The 23,254-nt window shown below is 39.7% G+C and overlaps 1 protein-coding gene across 5 annotated transcripts in view; it reads left to right on the top strand.

Moving 5' to 3' along the window:
* The window catches only part of LOC117962273 (nuclear factor 1 C-type), a 95,913-nt gene extending 73,527 nt beyond the window's left edge, over positions 1-22,386 (top strand). For all 5 annotated transcript variants that reach the window (XM_034912184.2, XM_034912185.2, XM_034912182.2 and 2 more), the window contains one exon: positions 10,970-22,386. In XM_034912184.2, coding sequence (XP_034768075.1) covers positions 10,970-10,990 — 21 coding nt within the window. In that variant the 3' untranslated portion in view covers positions 10,991-22,386. The remainder of the gene's footprint in view (positions 1-10,969) is intronic.
* Positions 22,387-23,254: the final 868 nt, after the last annotated feature.

Below are 23,254 nucleotides of genomic sequence, written 5' to 3'. Positions count from 1 at the left end.
CTTTCCTTGGCTGGCTACCCCCCCCCCCCCCCCCCCCCCGCCCCTATAAGTTAAATGCATTGCAATGAGATTTCAGGCTGCGGTAGCGAGCCAGGGAGTGTAACTCAACCTGCGTATTTGTTTCCAGTGTTCTGTTAGAATGTCACCAGGGGAAACAGGACACTTGTTTACATTTTGTTTATCAGCAAGAGCCAGTTTTTTTTTTGTATGTGGTGGGGGGGATCTGAGAGCAGTCAATTGAATGTGGCTTCTCTCACATTTCGATACGTAATATTATTTATTTGTGTTATTTTAGTATTTTATATATATATAACAAATATGCAATAAGAACAAGAAGGAAATATATAAAAAAATAAAATAATAGCATAAAAATATAACTATGTAAGAATCGTAGAAAGCAAACGTAATTGTCTGGCATGTGATGGTCTCCTTATAAAGGTTTTTACTGTAGTAAAAGCATAGCAAAGTGTGATAAACGAAACAATATGATCAAAAGAAAGATTAAAACATGAAAAAGGAAATTCATATGCCTCCAAATAATATGGTACATGCTTGTTTGAATGCATATTAACGTGTAGAACATATATTTCCAAGGCTATGTAGAATGAATGATTGTTAACAGTATTTTTTTTTCTGCCAGTCCTAATCGCACAGTACCTGAAAGGTTTATAACAGCTACATTTTTCAAGTCTAATACTGTCAAATTGTTTGAGTCAGGCTGTGTTTGGGTAGAATCGAGGCCTTGTGGCAGAGGTTTTAATAGAAACACAAAGGTAAGAAAGTGCAAATGGGAATGTACAGATTTTAAAAAATGTATAGAAAGTTGATCGGATTCTAACCAACTGCAGTCCGAGCTAAGAGTGTATGATAAGAGGTGCAAAGCCGAGGCGGTTATCGTGTTCACCATGTGGAGTGTGACACGATCGGGTCCTTGTTTTTGGAACACCAGACGAGCGTCTGGAGCCCTCTATCTATCCGAGTCTGTCAGAGCTGCTGGCTGTGTTACTCAAACTGACACACAACAGGGACATGCATCTTTTATATATCGCAGATTAGAACCCAGCTGGCATGAAGGGAGCTCTGTGCAAGGGATGAAACATAAATGTTTCACAAACCAAACGTCAAATGTGAATCGGCAACAGCAGCAAGACCAAGTCCGTTTCCTATCCTGAGAATAGCACGGCATTCGCAATACGTACAGTAAAGAAGCAATGGATGCCAAACGCTGCATGTGTTATGAATGAGGGCCTGTGCAGTACGCTCTGTTTGAACATGCAAACAACTTCCTCCTCCGTCCTTGGAGGGAGCTTCCATTTCCTGCATCTGGTCCTGGGCCTGCGCGTTTCCATGGAAACACGGCTCGGGTTTCCGAAACAGGAAAACTCAAATCCCACGCTTCTGTGGAAACCGGACTCCTTGGGTTGCGTTCTTTGCTGCTCAGGGTTTGAGTCAATCCTGTGTTTGGTGTACACAGCACTCGAGTACAGGAGCCAGGTTTCAGTGCCAAGCTTACCAGTACAGTATCAGAGCACGTGAATTTGTGCAGTTTCGGATAGGAAACACCTACCAAGAGAGCACCTACTATCAGCCCTCTGTCAGACCGCTGGCTTTCCCATAATGGAGGAAACTGACAACGTTAGAGCTTTTGTATTCTAAAGAATCTGTATCAGTGATTTGCAGAGAGGGACAGTCCGGTTACTCGAAAGTGTGTGCTATATATGGCAGGTGTTCCTAATTTTTTTGGTACCTGGACATGATTATAAACAGTCAGTTGTTTTTATAGGGAGACACAGCCTGGTGACTGGTTATCTCAATACGTTACGATATCTGCCCAGCCTCTGCTTGGTTAAAGACCCAAGCATCTGCAGATGTGATAAAGGAATGCCAACACAGCCATAGGGAGGTGGGGCACAGTGAAAAGACAGAGACTCAGAGGGATAAGGGGGGGGGAGGGCGGTGGTGCCACCCACTTGGCAAGAAACAGTTGGCATTTTATTGGCTGCTTCACTGGCGTGATGGCGGGCAGCCAATTGAATTCCTTCTTCGAAAGGTTAGTTGCTCTTGGCACCTGTCAGCGATTAGGCCTGGGCCCTCCCTCAGTCCAGCTTAAAGGGTTCTAGATGTAGAAAGGATTTCATGTTCACTCAGTCTGACGAGGTCAAAGCTAGATCACTGGTGATTGGGCACATGTTTTGCAAAGTTTCCTGTGCCAGTGGCTCTGGCTGCATCGTTGTTTTTGTAGAACACAGAAATGCCTGCACTATGCAGTGCCGTCCCTGTGTGTCAGTGCAAACCGCTGTGCAGTATATACAAGCTGCATCTCTCTGGTACAAGTCAGTTTCAATCACAGAAGGATTGAGGTCTGGCAGCAGGTGCTCAGTTGGCAGATGCTTCATCCCTAACCACAAGAACAAAAAGACTTCAAAGAGTGTTGTGAGAGCCGTGGTGATAATGCCCCCTAATGAGATGTGGAAACAACACTTTAAATGTTCAAGTCTAGTGAAAAAAATCCAACACATATTTGTCCTTTTCCCTCCTGTTTTACAATGTACACCTCAGAAATACTAAAACTTAATAAACTCAGCGACAAACGTTTCCACTACTAAGTCTTTTTTTTTCACATTTAACATTCCAGTCGAAACGTTTGTTGCTGAATTTATTATTTTTATTTTAGTATTTCTAACATTACTGCGTGTTTAATAGTTATGGATAAAAGTGTACAACACTGAAACTAATAAACTAGTGAAAATTGTAAATACTGTATCCCCCCCCCCCTCAGTAACCCAATTTTAGTTTTACCAAATATCATGTTTGAAAATACATGTTTACATGTGTATCTTTCAAACCTGCACATTCGAGACCTATGCAGAGAATGAATGGGCGTGCAAAACAAGTATGTCTGTTAGATACAAGCACCATGGCACCACAACGTTGACCAAGAAATATTACTGCAGTATAAAAATGGACCTGAAAGCGCGAGACTGCCGCTTTAAGAAGCAGATTGCTCTTTCTCAATGTCAGGGTCAGCAACTCATTATGTGTGAGTGCTTTGCAGTGCCCAGCAGCAGAGGAGGTACATGACAGAGAGCTGATAAATATTAATGAGCCGCCCCAGGATCACATCGCTGGTAGGAATACACAGTGTTCGCCTCACAAACTACATGTGGCCCACCAAGCAGGATTGCCTTCTCATGCTGAAGAAGAAGTAGAGATTCTCTAATAGGACGCCTCCCTGTTGAATTGAAAGCGCAGTAATGTGTGTGAGTTTAGGAGCTCCTCTTCAGTTATATTTGCCTGCCATAGACATGTGTAATGTAGGCTAGATCAGCCAAAGTGTCTTAATATTAGTGTGCACCAGCGCCATCTAGTGCACAGCTAGTGTATTGCCAGCAAAACAAAAGAAAAACGACCACTAGGTGGCACTGGCTCTTCTATAAAGACAGGTTCTGATCTAGGTTACCTATGTCTAAGGCAGGGGACTAGAACTGAAGAGCAACTCCTGAACTTATAGTCAAAGCACCTTTACACAGACTGTACACTACATGTTTGTGCAATTGCTGTAAGGACCACTCCCTGCATTTAGACGGGGCACTTGGAAAGGAGTATTACTATTATTTATTTCTTAGCAGACGCCCTTATCCTGGGCGACTTACAGTTGTTACAAAATATACACAGTATCACATTACAAAACATCACATTATAAAATATCACATTGCAGAATATCATATTACCGATAAGAGCAGTTATAAAGTACAATGAAAATCAGATGCAAATAAGATCATCCATATCCATCCTGCATATCAAACCTGTGGTGTTTAAATATTGCGCTCACACTGCAAAAATGCAAAAAAATGACAAGTGGGCCAGTATAGAATTTGATACAGCCTGGAAGAAATAAGGAGGCGGCAATACACAAGCTCTGCTAATATACCCTGCGGCAGATCCATTAAAGATCAGAGCTGTAAATATTCCATTTTAGGCTGTCGCTTGTAGAAGTGAATTCCTGTCTTGTAGAGCCTAGTCCTTTCCTGTGTTAAAGTTCAAAGTGAGCGCACTGCACATGCCCACGAATGTGCTGCAACCTGTGCGCTCCAGCAGAGCTTTTCCTATTAGGAGCCCCGGTCTGTGCAAGCCTCTCTCTGCACCGCATAAGGAAAGCCGTTGTGCTCTTGCAGTGGGGTGGCCACGTCTAGGGCTGTCTGGTTGCCACGGGAAACCAGACATGATGTAATTGCAGGATGAACTTGAACTTCAGGGACTGGGAAAGGGAACAATAGACCAAAGCAATCAATGCCTTCTCGGCTTTTTTTATTTTTCATCCAGATACTGAGGGGTAGTTGCATTACACAGCTGCTGTTATCGACTTTTACAGGCTGATTAAAACGTAGTCCAGCGTTATTAGTGAGGGTGTGTATGTAAATAGTACAGTAGAGTAGGACTGCAGACTAGGAAAGGGTCTTTCTTTTTAAAGTAGTAGATTGTAGATAAAGTCGATTCTTTCTGTTGTTTACACTTCAGAACTCTGGCCCTAGCAACAGCCCAGATGGAAGCATTCCAATTGTTTTTTTTGTTCATCCTGTGCAGGGATTTGCTGCTCATACTTCCTGTATTTAACTGCAGTCACAAGGTCCCTAACTTTTCTTTAAAGAGTCAGCACGGAGAGGCTTTCTAGCGAGGAAATAAAAAGGAATTATTAAGATAGAAAAAGCAAATGTGAGGCAATAGTTCTGAACTAAAGGCCTCGTTGGTGACTGCGTGTTAATGGACTGATTTCGATTTTCCCCAAAGTGTATTTGTATTTATTTGGTTGAGCTGCTTTAGTGTTACTTCAGCAGGGAAAGCTACAGGCTTTATATTTCACTCCTGTGAGTTTTGCAGAATGCAAAAACTGTTGCTGATACATAAAAGATTTAACAGGCTGTTAGAATATGGACCCCGAATTCGATAAAACAGTTTTTGTTTGTTTGTTTGTTTAGAAGTGTTTCCTGTCTCCCAGACTACATGGCTCAATACTAGCATTTTTAATTATTTTATTATTAAGAAGTAGGTTCGGAAAAAAACAGTTCTTGTACTGCTGATGCATTCTTTGATAGCTATGTTGTTCATGGAAAGACACAGGGCAGCCAAAACGTGTCTAAAACACACTTAGACTCTGGAGCAGCTGACTGGTAATCTAATTTGTATTCTTCTACCAGTATGCATTAAGTCCTTGAGACTCCAGCATAAAACCGGTTATATGGGCATTTCTTTTCTCTTGGAAGTCTGCTCAGCCAGGTCACCACAGCAGACGAGAGTCTGTCCTAATGGCTTTTAAATGGATTTGATTAGAATTAAGAACACTGATAAAGAATTCCACGTACGGTGGAGTTCTATTAGAGTGTAATCGCGCACCGCTGCTTTCTACTGTCTTCCACAGAGGCAGACCCAATAGATCCTTTTACTATTAATCCAGTGGAAGTGGCAGTAATTTCCTGGGGGGGGGGGGATGCAGAACAATTAATGGATTATAGTTTGGTAAGTGGAAGCAGTGGGGGTGGGAGTGACAATGGTAAACTCTGCCCCCTTGGGGGTACAGTTGGTACTGCATGCACAGATTTCTTTGAATGGTGGGAATATGCACTTGATATCACACACTGACTATATCTTTACTGTTCTTTATCATACTTTCATAGGGTTTCGAATGGTTCCATGTTAAGAGAGAAACAGTATCATGCCCTCTTAGCTAATTCTGATACTCTAACAGCTGCTGAAAAGACTCCTCAAGGGGCGGGGGGTGGGGGGGAATGGGGGTGATGCGCAAAATAAGCGAGTGGGTGTGTGTGCTGGACTATATGAAAAAAGATGAAGAGATAGACTGGGAATCTGTGCAGTTGTTATTGATGTTACCATGGCAGTTTACTGTTTTGTCCCGTTAATTATCTCTGGATCTCGACATTTCAAACCATTACGTAGAGAAGATAAATGATCTCAGCATCTAGACATAAACACATTTCGATTTGGATTTCGTTCACACTTTGCTATGCTTTTAGCAGTGGAAACTTTTATAAGGGGTGTTTGAACTTATCCCAGCTGTGGGCGGGGGCGTGTGTACTCTGAGATAGCACATGGGCTTATTATTATTATTTATTTCTTAGCAGATGCCCTTATCCAGGGCGACTTACAATTGTTGCAAGATATCACATTATACACTATTTAACATTATTATTTTATTTTTTTTACATACATATTTTGTTACATACAATTACCCATTTATACAGTTGTTTTTTTTACTGTAAAGTGTGTGTAAAGTACCTTGCTCATGGGCTTATATAGGAAACCAAAGGAGTAACTGCATATACACAGAAAACAGCATACACCCAATTTAAAAAAACTGCAATTATTATGTATGTTGTGCTTGAAAACACTGTTGGGTGCACGACCCCTTTAAAGATGTATGCTGGTTATGCACTGTGTAAATCAGCCTTTTCCTAAATGAAGCTGTGCTGCTGGTGCTAAGCCCATGTGAAAGCATTCACTGGCAACCTTAATTCTGACTTGCTGCACACTGCGTCTGAAAGGAAACAGCTGTTGGTTTGAAACCTTAAATGAAGACATATATACAGCGCATAACACTTCATCAACCAGACTCTGTCTCAAAAGCAGCGGCACTACAAACAGTTTCAATTAAAAGGCTCTGTGGGCAACCCTAATGACTGCATGACATTTGGAACAGAATGCTGGGTAGGATTTCATTGGCTGATGGAATTAGAATGGTGGGGGGTCGACGGGGGGGGGGGGGGGGGGGGTCTACAATGTTTATTCAAGAACACAGGGCTGTAGTGAGAAATAATAGGGTTGCACGTATTTGTATGTGCTAATATTTGAAAGGTTTTAGCTGCTGCACGTTGCTGGCAGCTGTACCATTATAAAAGTTTACCACTGTGTTTCTGCATGGTATTTCTGCAGTTTTCCCAGGCTTTTCTCATGGTCATGCTGTGCATTTACCAGTTTGCCGTGGTTTGCCATGTTTATTAATATGCTTTCCCATACCTCGCTGGTCTTTACTGTGCTTCCCCATGCTTTACCACGCTTTCACTGTGCTTTATTGCACTTTGCTCAGCTTTTACTATATATTACATCCCCTTCTTCAGTCACTGTGTGCACTATTGTACCACGTTAAGTTTCCTATCTGTATTTTATAATGCATAGATGTTTTTCAAAGATATGGCAGGGCAACTTCTCGAACTCCATAGAGTTCGCACAAACTGTTTTAAAATTTCTAAAAATGTCATTAAAACTTTTTGACCGACGGGGGTATAGTATATTAAAGACCAGTATTTATGTACTTGGTAAAAATGAATATGCATATATTTTTCCCATGTTCGTAGTGGTCCGTGGGTTAATCACTGCACCTCGTGTTGGAAACAGATATGAAACACTGTATTAAAATGTTGACAGCTGGTTTCAATAAACCTTCTCCCATACACACAGGCCTGTGCAGCTTTAAACCCAGTGGAGATTCTTTAGCTCAGTGATCAGCTGTTCTGTGTTTGTGTGTTCACTTGGCCTAATTGGTTTAATGGTGTGCAGAGATTAAATGAACAGCAGGAGTCTTTGCATAATACAACTAACTGAGTTGGCTTTCCAATTATAACTGTGCTCCTAAATCAGCTCTTTAATTACAAACCTAAAAAGACAACTTAAAAAAAAAATCACGTTTCAAACAGGGCTGGTTCATTTCAAACCCAATCCTACTGACATGCTGTAATATATAAATGATGCATCTCCCTGTTGCAAGTCAGTTTCAGTCACAATGGGCTAGACAGCAGCAGACTTTGACAGATACAGTGCTAGTTGCTTCCATATGCAAGACTGCGCAAACCGCAAGGAACCATCACAAAAGCCTCCTTCTTTACTGAGTATATGCTTTTTTACATTATAAATCAACCTGAACTGCACAGTCTGACGACTCATTCCCAAACCCTAACGTCGGAATGTTTCAGTGAAAAATGTTTTTCAGTGGAAAAAGTCACCCACACCAAAGTGCTCATCTACCGCAGAGCACAATAAACAAGAAACCTCAAGAATCTGTCCGGGCTTCCCTGGACGTTTGGCAGGCGTACAGGGCTAGTTAAAAAGAGATGAGAATCCCACTGATTGCAGAGCAGCCTTGGAAATGACATACCTCGTTTTAGTTTTGTGGTCTTAAGGGAATCAGCATTTCAAAGAGGGTGGCTAACCAGGGCCCACCCACCTGCCAACGTTTTTGGCGAGTTATGTATATATGTAGTTTGCGTGTGTGTGAATGCAAACTGAGGCCCACACTAGTTGAATACATTTCTTACGACTTATAAAGTAGTACTAAGCAATGTTTTCAAATCTATTACCTCCTTTTAGCATTACCAGCACCCCATTTTCTTGTGTTGAAGGCGTTGATGCATTTTTTAAAAAATCCAGCTGTTACTTCCTGGTATCATCTCCTGTGCACTAAGTCACGTGACCTGAGTGCAGCTGAAAACTGAGCAAATCTGCGCTGCAGCACAGGAAGTGAGCTGGTACCAGGAAGCAGTGGCAACTTTTTAACTTACACATTCCAAAGTATCAAATACAAGCACCTGCAGCCGAAGAAAAAGGTGGAGCAGTGATGATATCACTTTTGCGGATAAGGTTTTAAAGTATGGCTGTGGAGTTTGGAATAGTGAATATTTCTGGGCTTCCATGCAGGTAATAGTAGAGGACAGTAATGGGAGTGTGTGTTTTTCATACTGGTGTACCAAATCTCTGTGTGTGTGTGTGTGTGTGTGTGTGTGTGTGTGTGTGTGTGTGTCTGTGGGGGCCTAGTTTGTTTTGCCTCCTGCCTGTGCTGACAGTAAATCAAAATCTCTGGGATGTCGAGTGGACTGATGTGTTTGAAGTTTCTTTTATATAAGCAGGTCGGCCAGCCAGCGAGAGTCTTTATTAACACTAGGGATGGCTAGCGGAACAAGTTCAAAGTTATCAGGAGTGTTTTTTTGGTTTTGTTTGCATCCATGCTCCTGGGCTTGGCGGTGGGATTGGAGCATGCCCCTTGACCTTCAGTTCTCCTGAGCTGCTGTGGGGAATTGCTGCAGTCAACTGGGGAGCGAAGCAGGGGTAAAGCACCCCAAACTGAAGCTCAAGCAAGCAAAAATAAAGATGCATGCAAAGGAATCTCCAGCTGTGTTTTTTGTTTTATTGATTTAGATTTTGATATAAAAACTAGAATCCTACTGGAAAGGGTCTGAACTGCAGAACTACATGACTAAACACTTGATGGGGAAAATTTCAGAAATAATAATAACAATAATAATAATAATAATAATTGGCTACTTTTTTCCACTCTGTAAATTTTTAAAGACTTTAGTGGTCTGCAGCAAAAGCCAAAATCTTATTAGGGCATATTTAAAAAAAAAAAAAAAAAGGCATATTACACCGAATCCTGCTGGGATGGCGTTCTGATTTAAGTGCAGTTTTACTCCATATTATTTTTAATAGCTGCGTTTTATTTATTTTTAGACTGGCTCTTAGTGTTTGAGAGCCATTAGGGGATGATACCGCCTGATTACGCAGCCCTTGGAACAGACATCTTTAGAAAAGCCCAGATGGATATCGGGCAGCCTTCTGGCAGAGTCACTTATATAAAAGCAGAGCCCGGTGCATTATTTATAATTGCCATGCAGATGGCATCGGATGTGCCAGTTTTACAGGAAGCTGGTGCTGCTTTTACAGGCGGGGAGATCCTTGGGAACTGGCATCTGCCAGCGCGCAGCAGTGGAACAAAGCTGTGGGGTTGGCAAACAGATGGCATGGCCATCTGCTGAGTGGCATGTGGCATTTTATTGGATTTATGAGGTGCCCATCTGAAGCACAGGTTGGGAGGGAGGAGCAGACACCTCTCCCAGGCTTTCCCTCAGGCAGGCTGGGCAAAAAGAATGGCATTCCAAAGCTGTTTAATTCACAAGCGCTTTCTGGGCACTCTCTCTGCGGATTGAATGATTTATGGCCCTCGAGGAGGATTAACTCACAAGTCTTTTTACGTTTTTGAATTACAGAGCCTTTAGTTTTAAAGAAGTGTCGTATTATTGCAACGTTAAAAACATCAAGACGGTTGCTGAGGTGGTCAGGTCTTGAACAAGAACGCATCGGTTTGGCATTTTAATTGTAAATACTTGAAATGTTAAATCATTTCCTTGCGCATTTTTGCTCATTTTAAGGAATTTATTTCCTGCTATTTTTTAATGTGAGCGGCACCTTGAAACAATATATTTACTGTTTATCGCATCCGGGGGTTTGATTTGTCAACAAAAACGTACCATATCTTCTAAATAAGGGATAGCACTTTTGCCTCTAGACCTAATGTACTAACCTTGATTTACAGTAGCTCCCATATATGCATTTTATATTGTGCATGTTATGTATATTGATTTTAATTTTTTTTCTTCATACAGTTCATCATTTGCAAACGGTTACATTTTCGCCTGTCGGATAAAAAGGTACCGGATCTGGGACCCGTTGCGATCCGGTACAAATGAACCTCTGATGCTAAGCAACAGGCTGACGAGACGTTTAAAGATGGCACTTATATTTAAAAAAAATGATGCAAAGCAGGACCTTAAAATGAGCACAATTGCACAAGTGGTTCTACTTAGGGTTCAGTACATATGAAAAAATAAGAATCTGGCAACAGACAAGTTAATTTCTACATACCTCCATTAAATGTGAAATAATTTCCATAGTAAATATTTCAATGTTGTTCTTGCAGGCCACTTCCCCATTGTTTAGACCCTGTCCTTTATCCTGGAGTGGTATATTTAAATTGAATACTTAAGGCATTTTCAGCAGCTGGTCAACAGCCGGTTTCTCTTACTGGAATCAGGCCAAGATTCCTGGCCACATATCCACTTTGTTTCTAAGTACAGCCCTGCATATTTGAAATGAATAAACTAATTCAGTTTTTCTTTTTCTTTTGCAGTCCTGGTATCTGGGCAACTGAATGCTGCGGATAACCCTTAGAGAACGGACACAGATTTGGGATTTTGTGTGGGGGGGAAAAATTGTGAAAGATGCAAGAGGGGATATATTTAAAGATACTTCAACTCGCCTTTAAGAAAAAGAGGAATGACAAAGAAGAGGAAGGCGGGAGAGAGAAAAGAAAAAAAGAAAAAAGGTGCAGAAACACTATCACCCGAGCAACATCTTTCAGAGAACAACAGTCTTCAGTCTCACATCTTCCCTGGGCTGCTTGTATAAGGTGCCACATTGGTCATATATGCAAAATGATAATCCTTTATTTTCTTAAAGTAGAAAAATACTAATGATCGTTTTCAAAGTTGCAGAAGTGCAAAGGTATAGGAACAATATGCTACTTTTAATAGGGGGGGAGGAGAATAACAGATGAAATATGATCTAGCCCAAATAGAGGAAAAAAAAAAAGATTTTTCATTAGTTTTCTCAGACAATCATGATTTTTTTTTTTTAACTCAAGTGTATTAGTTATTGATTTTGCAATTAGTTTTTACTCACTCATTAATGAAATGCTGTCCTTTCTGGGTTTTGCACAGGAATCTTATGAAAATATAATGCCTGCGTGTAGCGACTGCTAATTGTGGTCTCTGTAGGTAGTTGGTGTGTATGCATGATAAGTGCATCAGTGGCCTGTATGTACAGTACAAGCACAAAGCCTGCACATTTCCAGCTTTCTTTAAAACGCTGTCTTGGTGGCATAACCTGTTCATTTAAAAGCTGCTCAGTGCATTTGTAAATGTTCTGTTCTAAAAATTTCCAAATGTATATATTTGCAGGGATGCCAATTAAATAATCCAGTCTAATATTCTGTGTGTGGATGCTCTGAGCTGTCCATGCCAGTTTTTAAATTGTCCTATGATGGGCTGTGCATTAGAGTCAGGCGGTCCGCTTAAAAACCTGGCAACCTTGACTATAACACAACACAATATTCACAAGCCTGCAGCTGCAGTCGGGATCACATCTATTGTAGACACAGTCTGCCGTATTAGACTTACAATAATGCAGTAGCAGCTATTAACTGGGGTTATTGTACTACTATGAAGACATGTGGGGTATCATGTTAAAGGGCAAGAAGCACTCGTTTGACTTTCGTTTGACCTTTTTGCTGCGATTCCAGCTGGAGGCTGTCGAGCCAGCCTCTGATGTGTCAGGGTACCTGGTCAGAGGAGAGGAACAATCCAAGTACATCAGAGATTTCAAAATCAAGGGGACCGATCATTTCAATGGTTCTGGATCCTGAAAGCCTGTGGGACACCCAGAAAACACCCAGGCTGCTTTTAAAGAAGCTTGATTGTGTAGGGCTGAAGCATCTTCAGCCAGTCATTCACGCGGGGGGTGGAATCGCTTAGAAATGTCACCTGAGAGCAAGCTGATTTGTTAGTCTCCCCGAGTTTCAAGGAGCTTCAGCAATAGTTGGGAAGAAATGAGCAAATTTAGGACTAAACAATATGCAAACGTGCTTCTTTGTTCTTTAACGTGGAAACGTCACAAATTCTAGCAGACAACCACCATGAAAAAGACTGGACATGGGGGCCAGCTCTCCCTAGCCTCAGCCGCTTGCAGGTTTGACTGTTGCTATAGGAACTTGCAATCTGGTGCCTTGGCATCATGCAACCAGATTATCGTCAGCTGGGTATCGTAAAACCTGACCTTCACGCAGTCAATATCAATAACATTCATCAGTAATATTTATATGGTTTAATAAGGGCCAGTGCTGTAATATCAGGGCCCTCTTCACAAAGCCTGTGTGTTATTGGGAACAGGGCCCAGTATTTCAGTCAAGGGGATGTCATTTCCTTTTAAACCATGATGTAACCAACACCCTTCTCAAGGGTTATGAAGTAGAAAAGCACTAGCCAGGTATTATTCTTTACAGTACATTTGAAACAGAGGTGCCGTTGTATCCCTCTGTTGCTAGGAATACTGTTACATTTATTTCGGTGATGCAGAGTATAAAGACATTTACACAGCTGACTCATTTTGTCAGGGCAGTATCCCACCACACTATGTCAAAACATCAGAGCTGTCCAACCACTATGAACCACACCAGTGACCCTGCAAAAACACAAATCATATGCAAACGTTTACGTGAGCAGACTGTAAAATCTGAACTGAACGCGACACGAAGCAACAACACTGAAAAACAGATGGCGCTTGCATCAGGCTTTTATAATGGCTGTTTGCATAGGACTCATAAACTTGCTGTATACACTGTAGTGGTATTAATAGGAGGATCAATAAATCGCACCAGCAAGAATAATGAAAGGTATGTTTGCAGGTATTAAGACCACACACCTTGATCGCTATATTGTTAATTCAGCTGTAAAACACCGGGTTTTGTTGTGGGTGATGAATAGCAAAAAGAATGTCATTTTCGGTGACCAGCTACAGTTGATTGGTTTAAGCAGTTTTCGTTACATAATGAAAGGTCATTGGTTGGACAGCCTTGTGATGTATTACTCAGTAGTTTGCACCATGGGAAGAATCCTTAGGCTTGTAAAGGTTTCTACACTGTGGGAGGCACTCAATCCCTATTAGTTGCACCTATTCTATTTCACCAGTGAGTTTGTAATTTAAGAATCCTTACTTATATTTTACGTTTTTAAAATTCCCGGTTTTAGTAGTAACCCCCCCCCCCCCCCCCCCCCCCCTCGTTTCTCAGCGTTCCGTTTCCATATTCAACAATCCCTCGTTCTGGTTGATGTATTCAGTAGAGTAGTTTGCAGGTTTTGCATGACAGTGGCGACTCCTAATGAAACCTGTGTGTAATGGTGCAAGATCGCGAGTTGCTGCAGTATTAGGTGTAAAAAAAAAAAAAGTTATTTCCATTGTTTGTTTTTTTTTAATAATTTTTTTGTAGTATACATTTCTTTGAAAATGAAAGGCATTGCACTACTATTTAGATGACTTCTTTAGCAGCTACGATTTTTTATTTGTGGATAATCAGAATAGATTTTTTGTAGATTTTTTTTTTTTTTTTGGCGGGGGGGGGGGGGGTATATTAGAATGTCCACTTTCTTAAGCTATACAAGGTCGGAAATGTTTTTCACGTGCCCTTAAGTTCTAGATACAGCTATATAGCTCTAGATATGTATATCAAATATCTATGCATTCATGCGAGTTTCCAGTACACAGAACCGCACCGGATTTGGAAGTATAGGACCCCGCGGATTGCCAGCCGCATTGGTTAGACCCAGGCGACGTTTTTTTTTTTGTAATATACCTTCCAGTTCAATGTGTCTCAAAAGATGTGGAAGCCAACGAGGCAAGTGCAATCAGAACTACCAACTATTTTATAGAAGGTCCACTAACCCCAGGACTGTAATTGCAGGGGTTTTTAAACTTGTATTTGATTTTTCGCAAAGCGATTATTTAGTTAAATAAGTGCCCCCCCCCCCCTCCCCTTCCCCTTGTGTAAGAACAGAACATAGATGCCTTAGTCAAGAATGAGATTGTTCTGAGTGTTCTTTATTATTAATGATGCTCTGGTTTAGGGTAAGACAGTTTTGCCGTACCGTGTATTGTTTTGTTTTTGTTTTTAAAGAGAGAATATTCAATATGAACTATCTAGAAAAATGAAGCAGTGATGCAAGGCTACATGCGATATCTCGCACATAGGGTTAATTCCGCGTTCTGTGCGCTGGCGTGTTTAAAAGTTGTTTATGACAGTAGGGGGCGCCATTGGGGCCGTAATAGTTTGTCAGGCAACACGAGATACTGAAGACTAGTTATATCAAACCCAGTCGTTAGTCACGAAAAGTGCCTATGAAACAGCAGGATTATTTTTTTTTAAAAAGCTGGCAGTTCATTAGCCCTATATTGACAAATACTACTTTTAACTCATTAAGCACCGTTGTCCTCGTTTGAGGACAGGCTACTTTTTAATTTTTCGGAGCATTTTTAATTGACAATCTACCTGGTATTTTAATTTTCTCTTTAACTATATTGTTATGAGAACTTCTCTGATTGTCTACATTCTAAACATAAAGTATCAAATGACAGAAATAGAGCTTGTGTTCTGATTTGGTACTTAACGGGCTAATGCAGCAGTCGCTCAAACCTCAAACGTTGGTCTCTGACTCGAGACCGGTGAAGCGGAAACCATGAAAATATCGGGTTAACATTAACAGTAACGAAAGGGGGTTGAAAAAGAGAAACGGTGTGGAGCACACGAGTCACACCCTGTTTCAGTTCGATCTTTTATACCCTTTTCTAACAGGAGTCTCGATCAGACATTTCGAATTTAAAAAACACGACAAACAGTAAACTGAGCCCTGTACTCGTGCTTTTAGTGCTAACATAATCAAACTGACACATATCATATATATATATATATATATATATATATATATATATATATATATATATATATATATATATATATATATATATAGTCTTTAAACCGCTTTTAAACAAGTATTGTCCATCCACGCTGGTTATTTTTTGATAACCCACCGCTATGCTACTACAAACTTTATCAGTAAAGACTACTGCACCCTAGACTTGTATTTATTAATAGAATACAAATTCTCATTGCAAAGGTGCAGAGACAAAATAAATAAATAAATAAATAAATAAATAAATAAATAAATAAATAATGCATGGTGCTTTCAACAAGAAATCATGTAATTTGCCGGTGTGCGTGTGTGTGTGCGCATGGCAGATTGGTCCTTCAGTCGACTACCGCACCCCCGGGCCCCCTTTTCAAAATCCTCGAGGCCTGTTTTGTTTTTCTTTTTTTTTTCCTGTTGTTTTACTTTCCTCTGTTTTGCACGAGATTTTTTATACCACATTACGTGCCTTGCCTTTGAAAAAAAAAAACAAAAAAACTTGTAATCAATTTCACTGAACAAACAGATGGGAGAAAAACGCATGTGTGATTGCTTGTCATTTAACAGAAATTGCCATTTGTAATATATATATATATATATATATATATATATATATGAAAAAGGGGTTTTTAATTTCATAGGATATTCTAGTGGCACTTAACAGTATTGGGATGTGTTGTTTTTTTAAAAATCTATTTGTTTTGCCATTACATAGAATCATTGCTTCATTGTGAAATCAATTGTTGTTCTTAAATGGTTTTCCCCATACTTGTCTTCCAGCTTATATATTGTAATAATATATGAAAATATGCAATACCAGTTTTGTCTGTAATGATAGAAGCACTTATCTATGGTAAATTGTGTTTTTTTTTTTTTTTTTTTTTTTTTTTAGCTAATACACAGCAACTACAAAATTACGTTTTTATTTTTAGTTGGAATTGACCAAACTGGGCGCTGCGCTCTATGCAGTTAGAAAGGTCCTTACCCTAAAAAAGACTGAAGTTTGATTTTTATTATTTTTTTGTATTGTGAGAGGGCAAATCCCATACAGTTGAAAGGTCAAGGGTTAATAATTGAGGGAGGGAAGAGTAGGAGAGTCTGTGAGGCACTGTGCTGGTCCAATCAGTTTTGAGGGCTCCTTTTTTAATTTTAATTTTCCAAGCACAGTCGTTTATTTAAATTTCTTGCAAACAATAGCAAAGATGCTACAGGGAGATACCCAGCAGAGCAAACTGGAGCACACTGCGTCCTTGCTGGGTCTCCTTGTGTTACTTTGATTGTATCTCCGCTCTTGAGCTCTGGAAAGAACGTTTTTGTCGATGGCCACCTCTCAGAGTTAAACCCGTCAACTGAAAAGCTAATATACTGGATTTACTGGAAACCAGTGAGGATAAGCTGAATTCAGGAGAACTGATACCTGCACTTGTGTCAGCCTTGTTTTAGAAAAATGACTTTGCTGGGTGTGAATTAATTCTAATGCTAGATCTTGGTTTCCTGTCAGCATTCACTTCCTGTGTTGCATGTAATAGCGCCCCACTTATTAAGGCTGGTTCATACTTCCAGTTTTTGACGTTGTGCGACGCGACCAGCTGGAGCTCACAAAAATTCAGCTTTGGAGACCAGCTTTGCTTGAATCGCCAGTCGCACGACTAGAGGGAGTAGAAATCTTCCACGGTGACAGCTGCACGATGGAAGTAGTCTTAAGACCCTCCTGCAACTCAGGAACTGAATAAACAGAGAAAACTGAGTTCCGCCTTCAGACCTGTAGGTTTGTGGTGAAATGGCTTCACCCATGTCAAAAGAGGAAAGCATTAGCAGTAAAAATGTATCAATAAATCTGCATGGATTTGATCAGGGGGCTTTAGCATTTTGGCAACAGTTTCTGGGCTTCTAAAAACTTGCTAACTTTCAAAGACCCAGTGGGGTCTTTTGGCCCATTCTTGCATAAAGTTATGGTCAAATTTAGATTTTTATTTAGGATTATTGTGTTTTTTCTTTTATTTTTTTTTGTCGTTGTTGTTTTTGATTGTGATAGAGTTAAAAACACCTCTCCCCCAGCTAGGGCTGACACAGTCGTCAGCCTCGTATTTTTTATTTTCTTTATGATTAACTTGATATGCAGATCTTATGTTATGCACTATGAGTGGTAGAAAATCTTTTCCAGGTCACAAGACAAATTCTTTCCCAAGAACGCAACCTCTTCAGTTCCAATTGCACTATTACCAGCCAGACAAAAGTGCTTCACGACTCACAGGCTTGTTTTTACTGTTGGCTTGAGCTGTTCATCGAAGAAGCTTTTTTTTTTTTAATTTTTTGCTTTGTCTTTGACAGCTCTTTTGAGATTGTACATAGAGGATAAAACAAAAACTAGAGAATTAACAAAGCAATAGATTCAGGGGGTTTGGCAAGGCAGCGTAGTTGAATGCTTCTTGTGCCTGGGGAGGGCAGTAGTGAGGAGGGGGGGGTCGGGGGGGGTGTGTGACATTTCTCCAAGCTCTTTTCTATGTTGTGTGAAAGGCTGTCAGACTAGGGAGGGGTGTGGGGGCTGGGATAGGAAAAGACTATGTTATTTGTAAGATGTATAGTTTTGTTAAATACAATTTACCTAATCTACCCTGTTTGTAAGATGACAAAAAAAAAGAAATACGATTAAAAAAAAAAAAAAAAAAAGTACAAAAAAAAAGTTCCATTACACTGGCTTACACGATTGTTTAGCATTATGTACCATTTTTAGACTTTCTTGGTGACATCATTGGGTTCTGCAGTTTAAAAGTTTACACAGTAATCCAAACTACAAAAAAAATATATATTTTTTTTTTTAACGGTTTTGCATATTCAGTATAAGGCTACTGATGCAAGAGCCAATGTACACAGAGAACAAAGCAAAATCCTGGAGAAATGTCATGTTTATCTTCATAAGAAAAACAAACAGGTGTTTTAAGGAGTGTTTTACCTACAAGCAGCTTTTAAAAAAATTTTTAAAACCACAAGAAAAAAAAAAAAAAATTTGCAACTAGTTGATTTGTAAGCGCTTAGCATGACGAGAGTTTGAGAAAGGGGTGTTTTTTGTGTACTTTGTTGTAGGGCTGAGAGAAAAGGCCATGTGAACTGTTATTATGCAATGTACAGTCTTGTTTCTGCAATTGACAATGCGATGCTCTGTAGATATTGTTTACATGCCTGTCTTAAGACTTGACGATGACAGCTCCCATACTCCACTGCTGCCCCTGTCGACATAACAGAAGGCCTTTTAAGAAGGCGTTCTTGACAACCCATCAGCCACACAAGCAAGAGAAAATGCTGCCAATACTCCGCAAGCAACTTTGATATTGTTATACAGGGCGTGAGGTGAGGGAGGGGTGTGTCGGTGGGCCACTAAGCCATTTTACTTCGTTCTTGTTTTAGCTGACATGTAAGAGCGACACTACTTTTCCAGTTTAAACCAGGCTACGATTAGCAGTCCCACACTTCAGCGAATTACATTAAAGTGGTTTGCGTCGCTGTATTGTTTACTCAAGGAGGCCTCCTCGCCTGTAGGTGGCGATGTTGGCTGCCTCATTAATCCAGATGTCCATGAGCACTTAGTTAAATATAATTCCCGTTCCACCAAGACGTTAATATTGTCTAATATGTTATACATGCCACTAGAAGACCCTAGATCTATACATATAGTTTTAAGACTTTATATCATGCACTAAGAAAAGAAAAAACCCTCAATGTGACAATCTTATGTTAAAAAAACTTTTACAGTAGGTAAAAATAAAAAAACTATATAGGATGTAGGATCAAATTGAGGAAAACACTACATTCAAACTAGATCTAAACTGAAGCACGGCATAATTCCAGGTAATGTGATTTAAATGGAAAGGCTCTTAGTTCCTGTCACGCTCACCCACAAACTCAGTTCCCCACCACAAGCCCTGTGAGAATTTGCACTGTTCCACACTTCCTTCTTCGATAACAATAACGCCTCACAGGGGCGCCCCCTGGTGGAGCAGTGGGACGCTTGCCATCGTCAAGTGCCACAGCATTAGTGAAGCCAACACCGTTCGTTAGGTCAAGGTGCAGGTTTTATTGTCATTTGTACAACTTGAGACAGACTAAGAACAAGAAATCAATTTTCACAGGATTTCACAGACCCGTATTCCAAGATGTGCCAGTTGCTTCAGTTAGCCTGAAGGGAATATGCAAATCCCATCGCCGTTTCTCCATCATCCATTTCTTTTTTTGTTGTGTGATCTTTCTTCCTTATTTTGTTTTCACAACACAAGGCATGTCATGGCCATGTACACTTGCAGATTGCACTAGATATACTGGTATTGATGTTTCATGTCACAAATCTTCACTCAAGTTGTGAATCTCCAGAAATATCTTTAAAATGTGTACCTTAAGCAGAGATTGAGAGGGGAGGGAGGGGGAAGGGGAAGAGAGAGAGATAATTCAAGCAGTTTTTGTTTTTTTAATGGAACGGTAACAGGACTACCGAAGTGAGGTAGCCAGTCCTCTTTTTTTTTTTTTTTTTTTTGCAGGCTGTTGCAGATTTTATTTTGGTTTATCGGACTGGGCTGGCAAATGCATTTGCTTGTATCAATCGTTGACAATCATAACAGCAGTCTGCATTTTGCTTTGCCTTGTTTACAAGAATGTGGTAGTGCTGCAACCAGCCCAGTTCAAACAGCTGGTGAGTGAGAGAGAGAGCTGAGAGGGAGCTTCAATGCGCATTCACCTTGAGATGCATTCCATCTGTGGGAATGTTTATATGTCGAGAAAAATCGCTTTTATTGGGAAAGACTTTTCCACGCCTGTCACTAAAAAAAATATATATATTTATAATGAATTGGTCAAAAAAAAAATATATATATATATAATGTGTGGGGAAAATGGTAATTTGCATCCAAATTTATTTTTAATGTTGACATACAAACCTTGAATGCCTAAAAGGTAATTCAGGTTTATCTCTGAATCTCCACATTCAGCCTAATCTTCAATAATTTGGATTGGCAATAGTTACTTGTAGCAGGAATGCGTTTCTTTTGGTTATTTTCTTCAAAGTGTAATTTAAAGGGTGACTATGCAAATGAAGATGTAACCAAAAGCCTGCTCCAGAAGCAAATCATGGTTTAAAGTACAGAGTGTGTTTCCTAAATGCGAGCTTGGAAGGAGGTTTTTGGAAATGGTCCTCCAAACTCAAGGGCTATATACCCAGTCTTTTCACAATAACTCTCCTTTGCCTCAAAAAGCCGTTGCTCTTAAAGGGGGTGTAAATAGAAGCAAATTCCAGGCTTCTTGTTTTGTGGTGACTGTCGAACCCGGCGCGGCGATCAAGCAACAATATCATTAAGCCAGTCCCTTCAACAGTTGCCAGAACAGGTTGTGTTAACATTGCCTTTTTGTTGTGTTGCTGTTTGGAGATAGCAGTGAGGTACAGCTTGGGCAGGGGGCTGTACAATGTCAACCCAGATCACAACCTTAAATTGATCTAGGCCTCGCGTTCTTACCAAGCCAGAGGCTAGATATCAGAACGTTGCACATTTCTAACTGTTCTGGTGTATTTGGTGCTATAGGGAGATTTTCCATCTGGGGTCATTGTCAAAGGCAGTCTAATGCTACCCTGAAAATACCATCTGTCAAAAAAAATATATGTAGTCAGAATGGACAAACAATTGGCACGTGATTTATATAAGCATTATTTTCAGACACAAACACATTGTAATGAGTTATTCATCCAGACTTCCAGCTTGTGGGTTTATTAAATAACTCTTTGTTGATCTTTTTAGGATGGATTTAAACTTAATATTGAGGAAAGCATGGACCCCCCCCCCCCCCAATCCATTTCTCATTTGGTTGGGGTAGCATTAGATTCCACTAGGCCCTGTTGTCGTGGCAACTGCAAGCAATCATTTGAAGAAGCAATCCTTTGTGCCGCGGTTCCATTTCAGAGCCAGAGTCTTGTTATAAAATCTGCTTTACGGAATGGCCATATGCTCAGCAGACTTTTTTTTTTTTTTTCTTTTTCGATAATATAATAATAAGCCAGCAGGAAAAAAAAAAAATTATATATATATATATATATATATATATATATATATATATATATATATATATATATAAAAGAAATACCAAAAAATAATTTCAACAAGCAGTGCCTGTCATTTTACTGCTGGTTTCTCTTTTTTATCTATCCATTAATATATATATATATGTATATGTATATATATATATATATATATATTATTCGTCATGATAAACAGGGCTCGAGGCTATTCAGGGATTCACCCTGTTCCGTGGTATTTCATTCACTCTGTTTATTAAGTCCTGTAAACTTGTGTTGTGATGATATGTTCTGTCAATAAATGCTTGGAGACACAACAGGCTAATTCAGTTGCCTTTTGTGTCTTGTACCTTAGAGGCCTGGGTTCGAAGCCAGCTCAAGTAAAACAAAAATTGTGTTCAATATATATATTTCTTTTTTGTTTAAACTCTTCAGCTCTAAATCTCTGGAACTCACGAGTAATTAAAAATGACTCCCTATCATAACAATACAAGTGTTTTATTTTTAAAGCATGCTGTTTTCATTTCTCAACGTGTTTTCAAAACATGAACTGTTTGAAAAGGAGGAAAGGTCGGAGGGAGGTTTTCGAGATATTTCTCGGAGAACAATGACGCAGTGTTAACTTTTAGGGTTTTTTCTTTCTCATTATACTTTTACAAATATTACTATAGTAGTGTATCATTTATCGCTTGCTTGCTGCACAGACATACACACTACATGCCAGTGAACAACATGTGGCTGTTTAGTTTGCACGTTGCAGAAAATAAATCTGGCTGATATAACTGTAAACAGCATTTAGATTTTCTTTACATTTGTTTTTGTTGTTGCAAAAATGCTAAATTTTTAGAAATCAATTTAAAAGCACCGCATTGCAGACTTCCAGAGGCAAGAGCCTTTTTTTTTCCTGTTGTCAGTTGGTGAGTCTTTGCATGAACTAAATTACCACTTGTTTTTCAACTGGTGTGCAAAAAAAAAACAAAACAAGAAAAAAAACAGCTTTGACAATATTTGATTATATCATTGTATTCAGCCATTATGCTCATAACTACATACAATTACTGGAAGTGACTATGTTTCCCTATGCAAAAAAAAAAAAAAATGTATAAAAAAATAAACAAGCTATGCTACAACTCAGAAGCAAAAGTCTCCCTGTGATGTTTTTCAAGTTTTGTTCTCGGTACAGACGATTGAAATTCGAATCAGGCGTTTGTTCTGCAACAGCGCTGATTTTACGTGGTATTCATAAAACAAAACAAAAAAAAAAAGCATGCCGTATCCTTCCATCACACATTTTAAAACAGTTTGTGTGAACTCTGTGGAGTTCGAGAAGCTGCCCTGCCATAACTTTGAAAAAAAATAAATAAATAATGCATATCTGCATTATGAAATAGATACATAGATAGGAAACATAACACTATGCAATTGTTCACACAGTGACTGAAGGGGATATGGCTTTATTCAATTGAAATCTTACCACACATAGTGTCCTTTTTTCTTGGACATCAAGCTGGCAATCTGATTGGACAGAGTTTCTGTATTTGTACTGTTGAATCTGTTGCACACTGCAGACTGGCAGGTTGGATCCAGTCATCGTAATTCCTGACTCAGAGGTAAAAGAGTTAAAAGCGACACTTTTCACTGACTCCATTAACAGAAGATCGCATGATACTCAACCCCCTTGTAAAAGTTCCAGTTTCCCATTCATTTACCAAGCAAGCCTCACGTTTTGCTGACTTGTGATTTTGTCTATTTTTGTCCAACATTTCTTATATTTAACATTCCCGTTCCATTCGTGAGCTCCCTTGGTAATTGTGAAGTTTTGGGGACTGTAAAAGAATACCTACAAAAG

The sequence above is a fragment of the Acipenser ruthenus genome, chromosome 49 (assembly GCF_902713425.1).
Source record: "Acipenser ruthenus chromosome 49, fAciRut3.2 maternal haplotype, whole genome shotgun sequence".
In the NCBI taxonomy this organism is placed as follows: domain Eukaryota; kingdom Metazoa; phylum Chordata; class Actinopteri; order Acipenseriformes; family Acipenseridae; genus Acipenser; species Acipenser ruthenus.
This window is presented reverse-complemented; position numbering and strand designations above follow the sequence as displayed.